The sequence below is a fragment of the Cibotium barometz genome, chromosome 58, assembly GCF_041138505.1.
Source record: "Cibotium barometz isolate CiBa-2024 chromosome 58, ASM4113850v1, whole genome shotgun sequence".
Lineage (NCBI taxonomy): Eukaryota > Viridiplantae > Streptophyta > Polypodiopsida > Cyatheales > Cibotiaceae > Cibotium > Cibotium barometz.
This window is the reverse complement of record NC_141103.1, coordinates 32168155-32189672: the sequence shown is the minus strand read 5'-3', so window position 1 is coordinate 32189672 and position 21518 is coordinate 32168155. Positions and strand designations below refer to the sequence as shown.

Sequence of the window (21518 nt, the reverse complement as noted above, 5' to 3'; positions counted from 1 at the left end):
TTCTTTAACTCACTTAGCTTGTCTGCTTTCTTATTGAGCATTACACGATGTCTCTCACCCTTTGCCTCTGCAGGGGGTCCTTCTGCCCAGATACACAAGTACTTAAAAAAAACATTGTTTTTTCATTCCTGAATAAGCTGGGATTTTGCAATTAATTAAACTAATCTATTGAACTATATTCATGGGCATCATTATGTGTTTTAGCTCTGAATATCGAAGATTTGCTTTAATTGTTCTCCGTGGTAAGTATTTGAGAAAAATGAAAGAGTGTTGCTTTGAACTATGAATACACATGGTTATGAACATGGGTTCATTCTGGTCATACTAACTACAGACGTAACTACCCACCACCATCCCTTGTAGGGAGAAAGTGAATTACTCCATCGGCTCACAACCTACCAGTGTCTTGGTAACTCACTAGGATCAAGCCTGGCCCCCCATAATGGGACCCAACTATTCTACCACTAGACTACTGGGGCCAGCCTTTGAGGAAAAAAAACACTTTCTTCTTTTGGGGCAATGGCCCTAAAAGTAACTATTCCTTTACTTTTAGTAAACGTTGCGGGAGGTAAAAGAAGAGACGTTGGGGGGAAAATTACTGGAGTGATATGGGGTCGTTGGATCGTGGGAGATGGACGGCTGAGATGAAGAAGACCGAGGTGACCGTTAATCTGGCCTAGTTCAAATAAAACGAAGAGCACCTACGAGAAGTGCTTCTCACCTCCTCCCCATACCCTCGCAGACAAACTCTGTATTCTCGGATTATTGATCGTATTACGTGCTCTGGGTTGCTCATTTAAGCTGTCCTGCGGTGAGTTTAGCTGATTAATCTCCTCTTTCTGTTCTGTTTAACCTTTATATCTTCTTTCGTTTGCTTGCCAGCACTTGCCAAACTCAGGGCTTATGGGAAACTAGAGGTCTCTTTTGAACAACCCATCATTCTTCTCCTTCAGGGGCATGCATGATTTCGGAAGCTTACACGAGGAAAGTAACTTAATCGCAAATCAGCTGCCTTCTCTACAAGCGTTCAGAAGCAACGGGCACCATGTATGAAACTAGGGTAAGGCTACGGCGTTGTGTATGTCATTGAAACCTTGCTATGGAGATTACTGTTTCTCTGTACCAGAATAGGGTTTGATAACCATGATTTCTTGAACAAGGATTTTGACTATGGCGATAATGGTGCTCTCTGTGTACGAGAGCTAGGGTTAGAAATCAGCGATGTTATGCGTCGCTTTTGAACAAAGGGTCTGGCTGTGTGTGAATGATGGTTTCTGTGCACTGAACCATCCCGTTGCGAGTTTAAGAATTATGGCAGCTTCAGTGATAGAATTCAGAATTTTGAGTTCTGGTTTTTTTAATTGAGAGTAGAGTTAGAGATTAGGGATCCTTGATGGTCTCTGATTGAGCTCCTGGGTGGGATTTTCAGCAGCAAGCAGCACTTCACCAGGATGAAAACAAGAGGGATGAGGTCAAGGCAGCCAAGGGTAAGTATGGTATCTCTTCACATAGGATGTTAGCGTAACAATCAATACCCACAAAATCCAATGGTTTTAGCCTCAGTAATACAATGAAATTCTTGGATCTGCAGGCACTGCTGGGCTCGTCAAAGCACCAGCTGCAGGCCCTACTAACAACCGCAGGGCCTTGGGAGACATAGGCAACCTTGTGGGAGCTGCTGCCGCGGCGGCTCGTGGCAATGTTGGCAAAGATGGGCAAACAGAGTATGTATTAGGAACACACGCTAACACATCCCATCATCAAATTTGGGGTTTTGCAGGCTTTCTGTGGGTAGAATGCTGAATGTTAACACATCTCTATGTCAACACAGGCTCCAAAATCTGGAAAAGAAAGCCCTGCCTGTAGTAGACAGGCCAGTCACCAGGTGTCTCTCTTCTCTAATTTTGTTGTGTCTTTCCTATTCTTATAGTTGGTCACCACACGCTGAGAGAGTTGTTGACTTTGTTGCCTTTCAGGAGCTTCATAGCCCAATTGGCTAATAATCACACATCCAAGGAGGAAACCAGTGTAGACGAGGAAGCTACAGAGGGGATTACTCAGAAACAACTAGCAAAGAAACAAGAAGACTCCTGTGTGGAATCCAAAGATGTGGATTCCAACAAGGTTGCAGTTTCAAAGGATGTCCCTCCTGGTCATCCAGCCCGCATGAAGGCGTTGTTAAACGGTAGAAATGGGCGTGCTGCAGAAGGCAAAGCAAGGAAAGGGAAGACCCTTACTGCTACACTAACTGCCAGAAGTGAGGTAAGGGTGCTAAACTTGCACAAAGTCTTAGTAGTTGCTGAATTCTTCTGTATTGATATTGATTCTGTGGGGGCTCATGAGGATGACACAGTGGGATGACATGTGGATGCCCACCATCTTGTTTTATGTGGAAATGACATGGGTGATTGTCATGTTTTTTTATTTTCGAGAAATAAATACTTCTATTAGTTAATGAAAAATCAGCCACAATGGGCTGATCATCATGTTTTATGTTGAGGACCCATCACACATAAAACTGTCATTGCTGAACTCTTCTGTATTGATATTGATTCGGGGGTTCATGAGGATGACACAGTGGATATGCCCATCATCTTGTTATATGTGGAAATGACATGGGTGATCGTCAGGTTTCATGTTGATGACCATCACATATAAGTCCCAGATGGTGGTTATTGAATGCTTCACATTGAGCTGAACTTTGTTTTATGGGCAGGCTGCTTGTGGAGGCTTCAAGTCAGAGGTTGTCGAAGAGCCAGTTACCAACATTGATGCTGATGACATCGGCGATCAGCTAGCAGTGGTTGATTATGTGGAAGACATATACAGTTTTTATCGCAAAACTGAGGTATAGAAATGAGGTTAATGGGAAACCATGAGATTAATGCAAAGGAAGATGGATTTAAACAGAAAGTGATTTTGATTTCATCTTTACTACATTAGGAGCAGAGCTGTGTGCCACCCGACTACATGTCCCAGCAGGTCCAGATCAATGAGAAGATGCGAGCCGTCCTGATTGACTGGCTCATTGAGGTGCTCCTCATCATCACAACTGTATTTGTTTATGAAGGGTAGGCTTGCCTGCTGATGTGGTGCTAACATTGTAGTGCAAGAAAAGCATCGTCATGTTGAGCATTCTCTAATCTTTGGGGTTTCTTCAGGTACATTTCAAGTTTAAACTCATGCCTGAGACCCTCTTTCTCACCATCAATCTGATTGATCGCTACCTTGCCATCCAACCTGTGGAGAGGAAGAATTTGCAGCTGGTGGGGATGACTGCAATGCTTGTAGCCTCCAAGTATGAAGAGATATGGGCACCTGAGGTAAATTGTTGATGGGTTATTCATAGCTTATGAAGCCTATCCAGTTGGTTGACCGCTGACCACCTCGTGTGGATTTCTTCAGATACAAGATTTCATCTTCATCTCCGACAATGCATACACTCGGAAGCAGATTTTAGATATGGTAGAGCAAAATATAATTTGATGGAGGTTCCCCGCTCCATGTTTCTGCACTTTCCTCCTATTTTTCCTTCATTTGGAGCTGCCATCCTGATCTCCTTAATTGCATTTACAGGAGAAAGTGATGTTGAATGCTCTGAAATTCAATCTCTGCATTCCAACACCCTACATGTTTCTGGTTAGGTTTCTTAAGGCTGCTTCCTCAGATCAGCAGGTATAGAAACTACCATTTTACCTACCCTCATCAAAGCTCCTTTAGAAGATGTTTTTCTAATCATGAAATTTGTGGGTAAAGCAAAGACTCATGTTAATCCAAGTTGTCATGAGCAGATGAACATGCTGGCTTTCTACTTCGTCGAGCTATGCATGGTGGACTACAAAATGGTGAAGTTTTCACCCTCTATGCTTGCTGCATCAGCAGTCTACCTGGCCAGAAACACATTGAAATCCAACGAAGAGGCCTGTTGGAATGCAACGCTGAGGATGCATTCAGGATACAAAGACTCACAGCTCATGTAAACCTTCTCTATTATACTGTCTCAAAAATACAACTGCCGAGATTGATGCTGGGATGATGTGTCTGAACATGGCTATTACTGCATGTATTTACAAATACCGATGAAGGAAAGCTCTGCTGTTTTTTGCGTTGGTAGCAAAACTGATGGTAATATGTGAATGTGTGCTGTGGTGCAGTGAGTGTGCAAGCTTGATAGTTACCTTGCATCAGAAGGCCGGAGAGGGCAATGTGGTTCACAGGAAGTATTCCCAGTCAAAGTTCAGCTCAGTGGCCTTGCTCAGCCCTCCCACCATTGCAGCAGCAACTACCACAGAGGGCAAATGACAGTTAGCTTTATCTTTTGCAGTTTGTTTGATTATATTTTTTACTCTTTGGGTTTGGGTCACAAGATTTTTTGTGCAGAAAACACCATTTGTATGCCAGGAGAGGTTGGCACTATGTGTGTGCTATGTAATAATGAATGGTTAGTCTAGAAAAAAAAATTGAGAATTTCTTTTTCACTCGGGGTTTTTCTGGACAAACGATAAATGGCCGTGTGTTGGTTTTTCATCCTTATTAAAATTTGAAATACATTTATTACCTTATATTAGATCGAAGTAAGGAGTGTGCGTGCATTCGGTAAAAGAAAATAGTGAGCTCCAAAATACTAAGTGCTTTTTTTGTTTTTTTTTAATTATTTTGTTCCTCTAGATAGTTTAAAAAGGAGGTTACATCACATTTTTCAATAGGGCAGAAGCCGAGAGAGAGAAAGAGTGGACGATGATGAAAAGAGTGAACGGCTGAACGAACGTTGATGGAGAGAGCGCACTGAACGATCAATTTTTTTTTTCACTTTACGCGTAAAATTAATTAGCTTAGCTAAATTTGATTAATAGCGAGCTCTTAAGGGCATTAATCAAATTCGCAGTTGGCCCCAATATGATGGTAGTGATAACTTCAGATTCTTGAACATACAACAAGACCAAACTAGTTAGTGACTTAGCTGTCCCAACTGAGTTAGTGTAGTGGACTTGTAACCTCTAGGTTATGAGTTCAAGTCCCACTAGGCTCTCTCATGTTATAAAGGGACACTCGAGTGACTCCTCCTCACCTCAGGTGGTGGATCACCCGAGATAGGAGGATCCATACGAGAGACCCCTCCGCTGTTCCAGTGCTCGACTCATCGCGGTGGTCATGGGGGATGCCTAATTTGTGGCTCTTGCCCGATGGTGCGTGGCCCTTGCCCGACCATGATAATTGGCTAATTGTTGGAAGGGGAAATCAGCTCCACCCACTTGACCCTGGGTGTGTACGAAAAAAAAAATAGTTAGTGACTTAGCTAAATTTGATTAATAGTGCGCTCTTAAGGGCATTAATAGTCCCACTAGGCTCTCTCATGTTATAAAGGGACACCTATGCTCGCTTGATGTGTTTGGTTGCTCGGGCTCTTGCCCCTTGAACACTCGAGTGACTCCTCCTCACCTCAGGTGGTGGATCACCCGAGATAGGAGGATCCATACGAGAGACCCCTCCGCTGTTCCAGTGCTCGACTCATCGCGGTGGTCATGGGGGATGCCTAATTTGTGGCTCTTGCCCGATGGTGCGTGGCCCTTGCCCGACCATGATAATTGGCTAATTGTTGGAAGGGGAAATCAGCTCCACCCACTTGACCCTGGGTGTGTACGAAAAAAAAAATAGTTAGTGACTTAGCTAAATTTGATTAATAGTGCGCTCTTAAGGGCATTGATTAATCAAATTCGCAGTTCGCCCGAATATGATGGTAGTGATAACTTCAGGTTCTTGAACATAGAAAACATACAACGATGCTCATTACAATTCTCTCTCTCTCTCTCTCTCTCTCTCTCCTTGGTTCTACTTGTGCTCAGCAGCCTTTATCTATTGCTTATTGATTGATTTCGGTCTTAAGAGCAGCAAGGCTTCATAACCATCTCTAGCAAGACTTCATAACCATCTCTATAGGTCTAGACACTACATTTTTTATAAGTATTGACACTAGGTAATAGACCTAGAAGATAGAAGTCGTCCACCCGAACTAAAACGCCATCTAAAGCCTCACCAAGCCAAGGGTGCCCAACCTACACCGGCTAGAGTCAAGGACATGCGCCTGGGCTCATCATTAGCCAAGGGTGCCCAACCAGCACTTCTAGAGGCCTACCTAATTAAGGACATGAGCCTAGACTCTAGTTGATGCCCAACCTACACCGGCTAGAGTCGTAGTCAAGGACTTGCGCCTGGGCTCTAGTCGAGGGTACCCAACCGGTACTTGCTACAGTCCTAGTCAAGGACATGAGTCTGGACTCTAGCCGAGGGTGCCCAACCAATATCTCCTAGAGTCCTAGTCAAGGAAGGACATGTAGTCGAGGGTCCCAACCAGTACATGCCATGCTAGAGTTCAAGTAGCCTAGATTCTACCCTCGACTTGCGCCTAGGCTCTAGTCGAGGGTACCCAACCGGTACTTGCTACAATCCTAGTCAAGGACATGAGTCTGGACTCTAGCCGAGGGTGCCCAACCAATATCTCCTAGAGTCCTAGTCAAGGGAGGACATGTAGTCGAGGGTCCCAACCAGTACATGCCATGCTAGAGTTCAAGTAGCCTAGATTCTAGCCGATGTGCCCACCAACACTGGCTAAAGTTGTGCCCACCAACACTGGCTAGAATCCTAGTTAAGGACTTGAGCTTGTATGAGTTGGTAGAGAATCTGCTCAATCATTTAGACTAGCAATGGGACCAATCCCAAGGACAACAACCTCAAGGCCAACAACTCAAGTAGGATGGATACCCACATCTATTTCCACAGAGAGATATGGTCTAGAGCACAATAATTTTGTTGCCAAAATCATACAAGCGCAGATTATCCAATGCGAAGAACAAGACAGCAACAATACTATGCTCATTGCTAGCGCCATAGGAACCATGACAGAGCTCATTTTTGGTACCAAGGAAACCTAAGAGGGTGGTGGACTCCAGCACCACGATAGATGCTCCCCCTCGCTATACCATGCCAAGGTAACTAAACATTAGCCTTACCTTGGCATGGCAGCCTACATATTAAAACCCTTTACCGTGAAGTATGTATAGACCACCCCAATTACCATATCCACCTTCGGTACTACCACCCTAGTAATCGGTTTCTCCAAGAACCGCACCAATACTACTTTAGTGACCCTACTTGCAGAAACATAAACTCAAGAATAAGAGTGCTATGAGTCTTATGAGAATCAATAATATGATCCCTCTTGGTTCAAGGCCATGGTGCAAAAAAGAGCAGAGACCTCAATAATATGATACATAGGCCATTGATAGAAAAGCCATGCTATAAGTGCAGTGTTAGGATCTGTATGAAGAATTCTATTTCTCAACATAGAAATTAGAGCAAACCATAGACTAGGAACAAATTAGAGAACTTAAAAACAGAAAGAGATCATCGGTGTGACAGAAGATTTGGTTGAATTTCCCTTCAATGAGTGTGGCCCGTCATACCACACTCAAAAGTACAAGTGTTTTTGAGTTTTTGAGCTAGCTATAAATATAAAGTCTTGGTATAAAATACTAATTTATATGTTGGTACAAGGTTTGAGGCCCAGGGCCTTACAAAAATATTAATGCTAAAATATGAAACCATAATAGGTATTCACATGTTTTCTAAAATATGAAACCATAATAGGTATTCACATGTTTTCTAAAATATGAAACCATAATAGGTATTCACATGTCTTCTAAAATATCCATAACACATAATCTTTTGCCTATATCCAAAATAATATTAGTCAGTGAAGTGAACACATAGTCTTAAACACATTAATCCTGACTATATCATATGCTGCAGCGCACATAGCTGATTAAACACATTAATCCTTAAAAAATGATAAATAAAACATCCAAAATAAAATATCCTCGAAATATTCTTAATAAAATAATGGGCCATTTACCTCAATTGTGTAGATGATGAATTTTGGTAAGAATAGAACAACTTTTATGGCATCCATTTAGCGTCGTCAATAGGATGATTCTTGAAAGTTACAAGATACTTAGATAAGTGTTGCATGTGCGTAGTGATGGTATCATGGTCAATGATAGACTTAGGCACAAGATGTTTGTCTTCATCTACTAATTAAAGAGGTTCTTCTTAATATAGGATGAGAAGGTAGAGGTCCATTAAAAGGTCTCAAAAGACTAATGTGAAAAGAATTATGTATATGCCAATTGGAGGGTAGCATTATCATTTGTCTTGGTAATAATATATTTGAAAAGCCCATAAAATCTAGAAGCTAACTTAATGAATTGGTTAGTACACACAGCCGATTTAGCACAGTGATAATGCTTATAAAGATTTTTCCAACATAGTGATAATCGCCTCCTTGTGGTAGAAGCATCTGCCTCCACTTTAATGAGTCTTAACCTGTTAAGCATATAAGAAGGACTCGTTCACACAGTTTCCCTTAATGCAACACTTTAGCTTATAAAGATTTTCCCAACATAGTGATAATCGCCTCCTTGTGGTAGAAGCATCTGCCTCCACTTTAACGAGTCTTAACCTATTAAGCATATAAGAAGGACTCGTTCACATAGTTTCCCTTAATGCAATCAATCATAAGGCTCCATGTTGTCTTCTAATACACCATGGTCTCTCAAGAATGCATCAAATGCATGTGAGATGTACTCACCACCACCATCTGTCCTCAAACATTTAATCCAATGACCATATTGCTTTTCCACAAGTGCTTTGAATTCTTTGAATTTTCCCAAGGCAAGGCTTCACTCTTCTCTTTTAGAAAATAAATCCATGTCATCATGTTGAAATCATTATCAATAAATGTGATATAATACCTACTCCCATTTATTGATTGGGTTTGCGTGGGACCTCATATATCACTATGCACAACCTCAACTGGTCTTCTACTTATTTGACTATCCCTAGGAAATGGCAACCTTGCTTGTTTCATGCATCACAAAAATGTGTACTCTCATCATATTTGAATCTAGGTAGGTAGATCACCAACAATGCCTTTTGTTTGCTTAGATAAAGCTTTTGAATGTTTACATGACCAATCCTTTTGTGCCAAATATCAATGTTTTGTATTATCCCATGACTATGAGAAAACATGGCTAACTTCAATTCAAGAATACTTGCATCTACTTGAACAATCTTCCTTCCTTTTAACCTTTAGCAATCAATATTCAGCCATGCTTAAAGTCCTCAACAAAACAACCATGTTCATTAAGTCTCACTTGCAATCCTTGTTCAACCATTTATCCATACCAAACTCTTTGTAATAATAAATGGCACATACAACACCTCAAACATAGTTTTCACCCTCAATCGCGCACTACCAATATGTGTAATAGGATAATCTGCTAGAGTATCATCACCTTTAGCAACATAACCCTGATTTTTTGTTGGCATCATGTTATCAAACCACTCTCCATGACGACATGTCATGTGGTTTGATGCACCTAAATCCATATACCATGTGTCATCAATCTCTTTGCGAGATGTCATAGTACCAATCACATGCTTCATGGCAAACAAATGATATGTATGTCCTTCATTGCTAGATGATGCATAATTTCCATGTTATACTCTACCACCACAAATATCATTTTGCTTTTTGTAGCAATCTCTTGCCATATGTCCAAGTTTGCCATAGTAATGGCACTTAATGCCATGCATATTTTGCTGTTGTGGTTGCCAACAACCTCTACCACGAGATCCAAACCTCCCTCTAGCATGAGGGTAAAAACCTCTACCACCACATGCACCAAATGATGGCTATGAATCCTGTTGTTGTTGTGGTGGCCTACCATGCCAACCACGTCCACCTGCACATCATCTCGAATTAGATCTCCCCTTGCCTCTAGCACCTCTATGAGTGTAGAATGCTTGGTCTCTTTTGTATGCTCACTAGTACTAGATGAAGTACCAAAACCAAGTTCCATCTCCTCCACAATAAGCAAAGAGATCAACTCATCAAAATCTAGGAAGTCTCCACCTCTAACCCTGATAGAGGTTTCAAATGCTTTGTAATCCTTGCCCAAGCCATTCAATGTAATGGAAACCAAATCATCTTTCATGGGGGCGATGCAAGTGTATCAGCACATCCTCTTATCTCCTGCACATTATGATTTATGCTCATGTTGTTTCAAGTCACACTACATTATCTTTTGCTTCAATTGTATCTTCTTTGGTTATGTAGTTGTATCATAGAGGTTCGCCAATGTATCCCGTGCATCATTGGTATTATATGTGTCCTAAATATGGCATAACATTGTATTTGTCACACAAATTGAGAAATAATGTAGCACTTTGAAAACCCTCTATGTCCATATCTTATGTGCTATAAGTTGGGCAGGTGTTGCATTCATTGGGGGAACCCTTGGCTCCGTCGCCTCACCTGTCACCAAATTCCAAAGCCCTTTGTCTTTAGGAAAGTTTGTCATGCGATACTTCCAAATCCGGAAGTTGTGTCTATCAAGCTTTTCCCCAACAATCTTGTCTGAATTGTCACTCATTTTGCTATGCACAATGTTCATTGAGTATTCAAACACACATACTTTGTCACCAATGTTGTCTGCACATTCCACAATTTTTATGGCAACAGAATCCAGGACTCAAAACCCCTGTTTGCATATGCTGAAAATAATTTAGCGCCGCTCAAAATCTGAGAAACGCATCCAAAATAGTCCACTTTTGAAACACTCCAATGTACTCACTCAAGCTCAATCTTGATGTTTACATCCATTTGTTCACATAGATCCATTATCCGTACGAACAGTCCACTATGTTCTTTTGTAACACACATTCCAATGCTTCTCAGCTCTTCAAATGGTTATGAATTGATGCAAATATCAAATGACACATGTAATTCAGCATCAAAGGCTCAAATATTATCCTCATTAGGGCATGTGCAACATGTCATCAATGTTTAAAATGATGACCAAAAAAAAATCTTTACTCTTCTTTACATAGGTATTCTCAGTTAGATTGTTGCAAAAACCATTTGCAACGTAGTATGTGTTTATCTTCTCCTACCATGCTCTATAAGCCTGCTTAAGGCTATATAAAGCTTTTCTTAACTTGCATTCTTTAGTTTGCTTTACCTTCTCAACAAAACCATTTATTTACCCTTTGTTTTCTGAGTTGTATCCCACAAAAATACATTTTACTACCTTATTATCTAGCTTATTATGTTGTTGCTCAAGCACGAGAGCATAAGTAAGATAATAAAAACATACAAATGAGCCACATAGGGCTTCTTACCATTCTAAGCTTCATAAGGGGCAATTGTCTGCAAAGCCTTGGTGGGGCATCTGTATAGCACATTAAGTGGCATACATAACTGCCTTTAACCAAAAAACATGAGGTAAATCTTGGTCTTTAACCATGCAACATGCCATCTCCATGTGAGATATTTTTTTTCGCTCAACCACATTTTGTTGAGGTGTGTAAGGCATTGTGCATTCATGTAATGCCTCTTTTAGCCATATATACATGAAACTCCTTTGACATATACTCCCCCCTTTGATCTGTACAAAGTGTGCTAGCTTAACATACATGCATATTTTTAGCCATAGAAACAAAGTGTCTAAAGCATGTGAAAACCTCTAACTTTTCCATCAACAAATACACCCATGTGTGCCTGGAGTAGTCATCAATAAAAGTCACAAAGTAGAAATATTCTCCTATCGATGGTGTCCTCATTGGATTGGACCATATACATCACTATATATAAGTTATAATTCCTAGATAGCCCAAACTGATCCATTTTTTAGAATGATTCCCGTTGTATCTTGCCCAAAACGTACCCCTCATATACATGTTTGCGAGGGCCTCAAGATTTAGCAACTCTAACATCATTTCTTGCCTAAGGTGCAACAAACTGCCAAAATTCAAGTGACCAAAGCAGGTGTGCTATAGCTCCACGTCATTCATAGCCCGTGTGGTGGTAGTAACTAAACAAGCATGTCAATCCCTCATACATGTCTAACCTGTAAAGCCCATGGCTTAAAGTGTTAGATACCACAATGATGTATCAATCTCTCATACTACCTGCCTAACTTGTAAAAGCCCATGGCTTAGAGTACTAGATACCAGAATGATGTGTCCACCATCACTCCCTGTCTAACCTGTAAAGCCCATGGCTTAGAGTACTAGATACCACAATGATGTGTCTATCACTCTGGTCATGAACTGTACACATGTCAAATCCAACCACTAGGCCTGTCCTAGCAATCGGAGAGACTGCCAGCAAGTTTTTTTTTATGCTTGGCACAAATCCTTTCCAAAAGGCTGGGCTGATTCTGCCTTTGTCATGTAGTCATCGTGAGAGAAAAGGCTTTGCCTTTATCTTTTTGACTGCCAGAAAATGCCTAATCTCATATAAGCATATTAGTTTGGTTTTGCTGAGATTGCAAAAGCACTGTAATCAAACTCATCAAAAGTAAGGGCATTGGGGTTACCCTTCATCATGAGCCAAAGTTTAGATGCAAAACCCTGGCATGAATCCAAAGAGGCCTCATCAATGCATGCCAACTACTCGTACTAAAATCTTTAATCCTTGTGAGAAACTCATCCATTAAATGTCTATCAATCAGATGCTCGGACTCTAACTCCTTGTGCAAGTAGGCTACTCGTGTCTTGTTACACGTACATGGTAAAGTGCAGCAAGCACATCCCAAGTATGTTTCGTAATTTTACGTGAGCAAATATGAGAAATTATACTCCTTTTTCACTAAAAGTGCCACTAATGCATGTGTATAGGGCAAGTCTCAATGCCAATAAAAACATTCCAAAGCTTTTACGTGAGCAAATATGAGAAATTATACTCCTTTTTCACTAAAAGTGCCACTAATGCATGTGTCTATACATCCCAACCATCCCACAATTATATCAGAACTTATATCACCATCCAAAGTACATATATGTTGCTGAGCTAGCGAGATAGGGCAAGTCTCAATGCCAATAAAAACATTCCAAAGCTTTTTGGTGACCAACATATGGCGCATAATATAGGACCACAACGGGTAGTTTGTCCCATCAAGCTTATCCTCAGCACAGCAAAAAGCATTCCAAATATATCACTACCTCCCATTCTACCTGCAAATAACTAAGCTTTGACATAGAATGCAAATATCCTAACTATGTACAGATACTGTCAGAATACAACTGAAATGGCTCCAGTAGATCATTGGTAACGATGGAAACCTATGAAGCGAAAAATTACAGTATAGAGTGTGGAAATGATACTGAGCAGGAATGCAGAAATCAATGATAATATTGACGATACTCTTGAAACTATCAAAGATAAACTCAAAGATGCATTGTCGAAGATGATGATGATAATATCTACAGAGCAAATGCTGCTACTGTTGTGCAAAAATCCCAAAATCGAACAAAAACATTTTGAACTAACACTCCTGGGATGCCTATTGTGAAGACCACATATAGCATGCAAAGGAGCCCCCGAAATATACCCGAAACGCGTAGAAATTTTGTTAACAACACACTATATGGTATACCTTCTCCACCTAAGAGGATAGCTCAATGTGAGACAAAAGAGCAACTTAAGGAGAAGATGACTAGAAGGTGAAAGGCAAGAGAACTTACTCTGATACCAATTATTGGATTTGAGATCAATGTAGCAACACACACATAGATGCAGCAAGCAAGAAGACAGAGATGGAAGCACAACACTCAAAGTAAATTGATGAGAATGAGTAAAGTATAAGTGAAGTGACATGATAAAGTCACTTACACACTCATAAGAGTGTGTACATATGCTCGCGCGGGGGGGTAATTCTAAAGAAGAAAAAAGTGTCCCGGTCCATTTTATCCTACATCCACACATCACATCATATAAATGCTACAATAGAATAGAAAAAAACACAACATATCTTATGATACAGAGCAAGTAATTTTTCGACCAACTTTGTCGGAGAATTGAAATGATAGTATGTAATACAAGTTGCACCTTGAAGCACACGTATTTAAAGATAAAGATGTTAAGGAAGAATTAGAAGAAGGTGATAATGTCCCCAATACTTTGGAATGTAATCAAAGAGGTGCTTATAATGTAAATGTTGTGGATAATGATATCATTGAGAATCAATTGATAGAACATGAGAAGGGCTCATCGTCATCATCTAATGAATCTATGGATAGTAGTAGTACATCATCATATCCTTCTATAGATGGTAATGAATTCTCTTTTAATCTCATATTTGAAGATATAGGAGATACGACACATTAGAAAATTGACCTGTTTGGAGCCATATACCTTGTAGAAGATAAACATTTAAATGTATTTCATATCCTCAAATCAATGTATTCACCAATATTTTTTATAAAATCCAATGAGTCAATTATCGATGCAAATACAGACGTAATTACCCAATAACTTCTACCAATGAAAAAAAAAAACTTCTTAAAAACGGTGTTAGACCTCTTGTAGTGACTACCATTAAATCAACCAAGTGAGTGAGATTGTTAACCACTCAGTGCATGCAAAATCAATAGACCCTTAGCACTATTGTTAAATCAACCAATTAAGATGGTAGGTGCAGGGATTGTTGACTACTTAGTGAACGCAAGAACAATAGTATTGCAAAGGTGAATAACCCACTTAGATAAAGAAAGTTTTAAAGAAAACAACGTCCTGCAAGAAAAGCTCAAGAAACGGCTACAGTATTATGGAGAAATCGTGATACTACTGATAGCCTGGCATAGCCAGAGTCGGTTTGCAAAGTTGCATATCCTTAAAACAATATATGAGTCGTGCATGCTACAGAGGATAGCCACCATTTAGGTTAAGCAAAAAGTTAAGCCAGACAATTAAGATATCATCTTAATATCAAGTTGTATACTCCGGAGACCTGCAAAATGTAGTTTCAAAAATAGTAAAAGTTGGTAATGTAATACGTAGATCGAGTCAAAATACAGAGTTGTGTGTGTGCTACTCCAAGTTGTCAGCACAACATGCAAAAATAAATGTAAAAAAGCAGATGATATGGAGGTGTCTTGGGGTTCATAAAGTGTTAATGAAAAGTGTAAATGTCTCTACTGGAAAAAACAAATCTCTAGTGGAGAGGTAATTTGGAAAAGATATGGCAAATCAAATTACCTTTAAAAAACAGAATGTTTTTCTATGCCTTTATACTGCTAACTATCTCATGCAAGTCTTGCTTAACCTTTGTAACAATTTCTTCTTCGTCTGGAGCCTTATGAGCTTAGTTTATTTTCTAGGCACTTGAGACAATATTCCAATTCCTTAAGCTGTTCCTTTAGTGTGGTATTCTATTCCAAAAATTTCTTAATTTGTTTGAGCAATTCGATAGACCATAGGGCCTTCTTGATGATGTTAAAGCCCATGTAAAAGATATTAGCATGGTGTAAATAAATGTGCATGATGTTAAAGCCGAGGAGGAGGAGGAGCAAAAGAAGGAGGAGGAGGAGAAGGAGAAGGAGAAGGAGAAGGAGGGTGGTTGCAAGATCAGGGTGCCCAGTTTTGTCCACTCAGGCACCCTGTAAATAGTAAAAAAACAGGCATTTGTTTACCTTTAGTGGCTAATCTCTCTTAGTAAATGAAGGAATTTCGTTTCAAGTTCTTTTGTTGGAACATCATATTCAAAGTTGGAAATATAGTTGCATAATTTGATTAAGCATTAGATAGTCAAAAGTCCTCATTTTCTTAGGTACAAAGTCAGTTTATACACCCTGTCCCAAATTCAAACTGATTCCATAAAATGCTAATATCTTTTATAGATAAACTCATATGAGATTCCCACTTTGTACCTTAGATCTTCACATAATATGGAGCTTAACTTGATTTTTTGAGAAAATTTTAGGATATTTGTCTATTTTCTTTAAATATTTCAAGGTCTTTAAAGTGTTATAATATACGTCACTTTTTGTACCCACAATAGCTACCACTTAAAATCCTCAATCTTGTAGATCAAAAGAGTGGTTAGATACTAAGACATTAGTAGAATGTGGTGGTTAATAAAAATTACAAATCCAATGGTTGGGTTTTTAATGATCTCTTTTTCAAAATTCTTCCAAACTATCAGAAGGCCTGCAAATATTAATAATCTAATTAGTGAAATTACATTTTTGATGTGAATCATCTAAAACCTATAGGGACTAGTGTACTTGTAATGGTGCATCTATGAAAAAATAAATTGGATCACTCTAAGTATGGAAAGATCATTTGTTTATCATTTCATCATACTTTTGATTAATTTTGATTAATTAGACTAATTTATATTATTTTAAGTTATATTGGGTTAATTTAAGGGCAAGCCTATTTTCTATTATTTGCTTGATCTCATTTTAAGTACCTTGCCCTCCAAAATTTGCTCTCCAAACATTGTCCCAGTCCAGCATAAACTGGATAAAACTGGACACCCTGATCTTGCAACAACCCAGGAGAAAGAAGGAAGGAAGAAGAAGGAGAAGGAGAAGGAAGAAGAAGAAAGAAGGAAGGAAGAAGAAGAAGAGAAAGAAGGAGAAGGAAGGAAGGAAGAAGAAGAAGAGAAAGAAGGAGAAGGAGAAGGAGAAAGAAAGAAGGAAGGAGAAGGAAGGAAGGAAGAAGAAGAGAAAGAAGGAGAAGGAAGAAGAAGAAGAAGAAAGGATGAAGAAGGAATAAGGAAAGAAGGAGAAGAAAGAAAGAAAGCTATATTAACGTCTTCAAAGGGTCCACGAGACCAAAAAGATGTATACGTAGTGTGCATGAAATCTCATCATGGATAAAAATAGAAAAAGCGGCACTAAACTAAAACTCAAAACTCTGTGTGTGTGTGTGTGTGTGTGTGTGTGTGTGTGTGTGTGTGTGTGTGTGTGTGAGAGAGAGAGAGAGAGAGAGAGAGAGAGAGAGAGAGAGAGAGAGATTAACTTGATGATAGATAGTAGTAATAACTTCCACATTCCTAATCCATGAAAGTTCCATGATTGAAAGCACAATTTTGTCATGTCATTCATTATCATAGCAAACGTATTACAATCCAAAAACTTAAACATTATGTGTGTAGGAGAATTGCTCCACCTCTACACAAAAGGGATGATTAGATTCTAGATATAACTCGTCATGCTCCCATTTCCACATGAAAAAGACATTGAATATAAAAGGTAATACAAGAGGCTTTTCCTTGTATAAGGGAAAATATGAATGAATGTTAAAAAGAAAGAAAGAAAAAAAGAAGTGCATTGAGAATATCTATTACATATTAACCATGGATAACCAAGGCACAAGGAGAGAAGATAAAAAAGAAGTCCTGGATTTCTAAAAAATAAGAGGAAAAATCCCTTCGATTGACTCTTTGTATTCCGATCGACCCTTTGTATTCCGGCTTCCATTCCTGCGTTTTGCTTCGTACTGTCTTTTACATACCGCAGCAACGCGCGGGTTGAATACTAGTAGAAAATGTAATGAGGGAAAAGTAAAAAACTATGTGACACATTGGTTGAGGTAAAGTTGAGAGAGAGAGAGAGAGAGAGAGAGAGAGAGAGAGAGAGAATGTAATGAGGGAACCAAAAAAAAAAACTAAGTCACAAAGTGTTGGTTGACGTGTGTGTGTGTGTGTGTGTGTGTGTGTGTGTGTGTGTGTGTGTGTGTGTGAGAGAGAGAGAGAGAGAGAGAGAGAGAGAGAGAGAGAGAGAGAAAGAGAAAGTTGTATTAACGTCTACTAGAGGCCGAACTCGACCTATGAGACAAAACAATGTACGATTGTCAATGTCTTTTGGATGTCCAAAAAAAAGGACAAAATGAACATGAAATAAACTATGAAAGTACTGAGCTAGTATTGGGGTGTGATGGATGGAGCACTATTGCTAGAGGCTCAGTATGCAACCTATATGCGTAGGGTATACAAGAATGCAATGCATATCTGTCTAGCTCTAACCAGTACCATAATGGGGGTGTAATATGTGATACATAGGCGATGGCGAGGCGTAAAAATACCTCGGAGCATGATCTCCGAGTGTGAGCGTAAGTGAGCTAGCCACTCCTAGATATGGTGCTGATGTCGAGCCCGTATCTCTGTGATCTCCCTCTGATGTAGTATGGGAGTCTGCTAGCCTGGTGCTCTCGGTCTCTGTCTGGCTCGGAGGTCCGCAACGCGCTGTGTAACCCCCTCCTGTGTCAGGGTAGGCACTGGAATAGATCTCTGGAAGAAATCAGTGAGTTGGAGCTGTCACCCACCTCTCCCTGTGGTATGAGTCCATAGCAGTCTCTCTGTGGCGCTGTGTCTCTAGCAAGAACTGGCCAAATCTGCGCTGGTCTTCGGACTCCATGATCTGGCAGAGTGAGGGATGTCCACTGAAGATGGTGGTATATCTCTCTCTAATGACACTATATGCTCTGCATCTACATACATAATGCTCCTCACTCTCAACCTCCTCCTGGCATAGTCTGCATATCCTCTCTGCTCTGGGGATCCATGCTACCCTACCTCGCTCAATCTCAAGCTAGTGTGATGACACTCTGAGCTGGCCAATCGCCACTCGGGCACTATGAGGCATGTACACATCCATGTATCCAGGTCTCTGTATGTATCCAGGTCTCTATGAATCCATCCACTGAGATACACATAAACTGATCTCTGTAGTATAGCATCTTTGACGGGAGGCTGACTGAGTGTACAAGTCTCTTGAGTATATCGCTGCCATAAATCATGCCGAAGGAGTCTGTTCCGTTCACTGTGAGAGAGCTCGATGTGTGGTGCATGTATAATACTGGAAAGGTGGCAGGTGATCTATATCGAGACCATGCTGAGTGAGCCACTGTATCATTTGTGAATACCATGATCTCCTATCTCCACTCTCTCTGGCGAGCTACCTGGACGCCTCAAAAGCTCTATGTGAGAGTCGATCTGATGGCATATCTCTGATCCTCTATATGAAGCAGATTGTCTAGAAGAGGGCCTCTACTAGCATAGGAGGTGCAGCAAACTCCATCCGGACAATGTCATGTGGGACGGAGGGTTTGTTGCGGATCATCCGTGAGAGCATGAGAATCTGAGGCCTCTCTATCTGAGATCATGTGGAGGTGGCGAGCCCAAGTGCCCATACTGTTGCAGCATACATCAAAGCAAGGGTGACTAGTGTGTCAAGCAACCAACCCTTCGTGCGGGGCTCCTGGAAGTGTGCCTAGTGGCACTGTCTCTCTAGCATGGCCAGAGCTGCATACCCTTGTGTGAGTCTATCCCTGGCTATTTGTGTCACCATAGTAAACCTTCCTGGTAGAGTCGTAAATGTAATCCCCAGGTACACATGAGTCTACCACCTCTACCTGTCCTCCTGCTAGTGTGAAGATGGCCTGTCGTCGAACCGACCCTGAAGTGTGGAAAATCATGGCCTTGGTTTTCCCAAGTTTCACTGTAAGCCCCCTCTGTGTGCAGAAGTCGTCGAGTGCATGAAGATGGTGCTGTAGTCCCATCTGCGACTCAGAGACCAGAATAATATCATCTGCATATAGCATAATGTGGACTGTGGTACCTGAGATGTCTACCCCCGTCCCCACCACTGTGACCAATGAAGTCAGCCACCTCATCGATGTATAGCCCAAATAGTTTAGGAAAGAGTGGGCATCCTTGCTTCACACCTATGGTGCTAGCAGTAACATCAGATAGCCCCCCGCCGAGGCTTCGTATGCGCCCCCGAGGACCTGCTCATATAAAGCATAGTCAGCCACCTCATCGATGTATAGCCCAAATAGTGTAGGAAAGAGTGGGCATCCTTGCTTCACACCTATGGTGCTAGCAATAACATCAGATAGAGGCATCGTATGCGCCCCTGAGGACCTGCTCATATAAAGCATAGGTGCCCCAAACCATCTCTTATGGGATCCCTAATGACTGTAGGCGCTGGAAGAGTCTCTCTCGTGGCACCGTGTCAAATGCTTTGCAGAAATCCACAAAGCAACAGTATAATCTCTTTTGCCGCGCCCTAGCCTGCTCAATCAGACATCTCAGAGTGAATATATGGTCAATAGTGGAGAAAGCTCGTCCGAATCGAGCCTGCCCTAGTGCTCACTGTCCCTCCTCCTCTGCATATGAGCTCAACTTTGCCTCGAGCACTGCACCATAAAGTTTGGCCAATGTATGACCAATCATGATAGTCATGTAGTTGCTGGGGGGTCTAGCATGTCTCCCACTTTGTGGAGAGGCACGATGGTGTGCATAGTCCACTCAGTTTTGGTAGGCCCTCCACTAGTGCCCTATTAAAGAGGTGAGCAACACAGGGTCCCAGTGTGTCAGCTGCATAAATAAGATGCTCACTCTGTATACCTGTGTGGTCAGCCGATCTCCCATGCTATAACCGACGGATAGCTCTCTCTACCATCGAGGCGGTAAAGAAAGTAGAGGTGGTAGGGCGGGACTCCTGCGGCTGTGGTATGGGCGACTGTTGAGGGATATGGTAGAGGCTCTTTGCATATGTGTGCCATGTGTGTGGATCCTCAATCGGGGTACGAGGGCAAGGCTCTCTCATCCTGTGCCATGCAGTGGCTGCATCTCTGCTCATGAGTAGGTGGTATATATCCCAGTACTGTGCGCCTCCTCATATGCACGCCTCTTACGGCGTGTGAGGGTCCTCATCTGTTGGATTGCATGTCTCTGTGTAATGGTCCCCAGTGCTCTCTAGGCACGGAGGTGTCTATATAGCTCTCTGCACTCATCATCATACCACCGATTCAAGGGCATGCTCCCAGATCTATCTATGTGTGCAATGTGTATGATGGGGGATGCTGCGAGTGGCGACCGTATGTAGTAGAGATGACAGCTGGGTGGTGAGTGTGTCTAGAGGTGACAGGGGATGCATCTAGAGTAGCCCATCATATACATGATGCTCATATATGTCTGCCAAGTCACGGGTGAAGTAGAAAGTTGTATGCGATGCATGTGTGGGTGCTGGTGTGGAGCTCATCAGTGACAGTAAGAGGAACATGTGATTTGCACCAATAGGACAGAGGGGATGGTGAAAGATGTCACTGCCTGTGTGGTCTCCATGGACCCCATGATGTAGTCCACTGTGCTACCCTCCCCTGATCGTGGAAAGCATGTCAGTGCTCCTGAATCCTACCACTGTCTCATCCCGTTATAAATAATGAGATGGTGTCGAGCTCCCAGCTCAAGTAACTGATGACCATATCTGGTGTTATCTCGCCCCATGTCCTCTGACACCCTACAAGCTCTCGTGTCCTCCACCTCTAGTGTGTGCATCACCTTAGGGTGCTCTAAATCATAAATGTCGCACTGTCGGCTCTGTGTCTGTGCATTGAAGTCCCCCATAAGGAGGACTTTCCCCAAGTTGGAGTAGTGTATGATCTCATCTGAAAGGCCTGCATATGGTGACTCTCCCAATGGCCTTGTGTCCTCCTCCTCCCCTCTACTCTCCTCCTCTGCTGTCATGGCATATCTCGATCCTCTAGTAGAGAAGTAGCATAGAGCAAAGTATAACACCCTGTGTGCCAAGAGCTGCAGTAGTCTGATCCACATGTATCTAGCCTCTTGGTCACGTGCTACCACCTGTAGGCGCTCTTGTAGCTC

At 41.4% G+C, this 21518-nt stretch overlaps 1 protein-coding gene across 3 annotated transcripts; it reads left to right on the top strand.

Annotated features, from left to right (window-relative positions):
• The first annotated feature begins 687 nt into the window (after window positions 1-687).
• LOC147606168 (G2/mitotic-specific cyclin S13-7-like) lies at window positions 688-4478 on the top strand. Of its 3 annotated transcripts, none has more exons than XM_086792782.1 (13): window positions 688-811; window positions 954-1060; window positions 1433-1487; window positions 1592-1724; window positions 1832-1885; window positions 1977-2262; window positions 2717-2848; window positions 2944-3033; window positions 3162-3323; window positions 3406-3465; window positions 3577-3675; window positions 3792-3976; window positions 4155-4478. In XM_086792782.1, the coding sequence occupies exons 2-13, from the start codon at window positions 1046-1048 to the stop codon at window positions 4300-4302; spliced, it is 1419 nt and encodes a 472-aa protein (XP_086648908.1). In that variant the 5' UTR covers window positions 688-811; window positions 954-1045; the 3' UTR covers window positions 4303-4478. The 3 variants fall into 3 exon arrangements, with proteins under 3 accessions (XP_086648908.1, XP_086648906.1, XP_086648907.1); XM_086792780.1 differs by having other exon boundaries at window positions 1430-1487; XM_086792781.1 differs by having other exon boundaries at window positions 745-811; window positions 883-1060; window positions 1430-1487.
• The last annotated feature ends 17040 nt before the right edge of the window (window positions 4479-21518 follow it).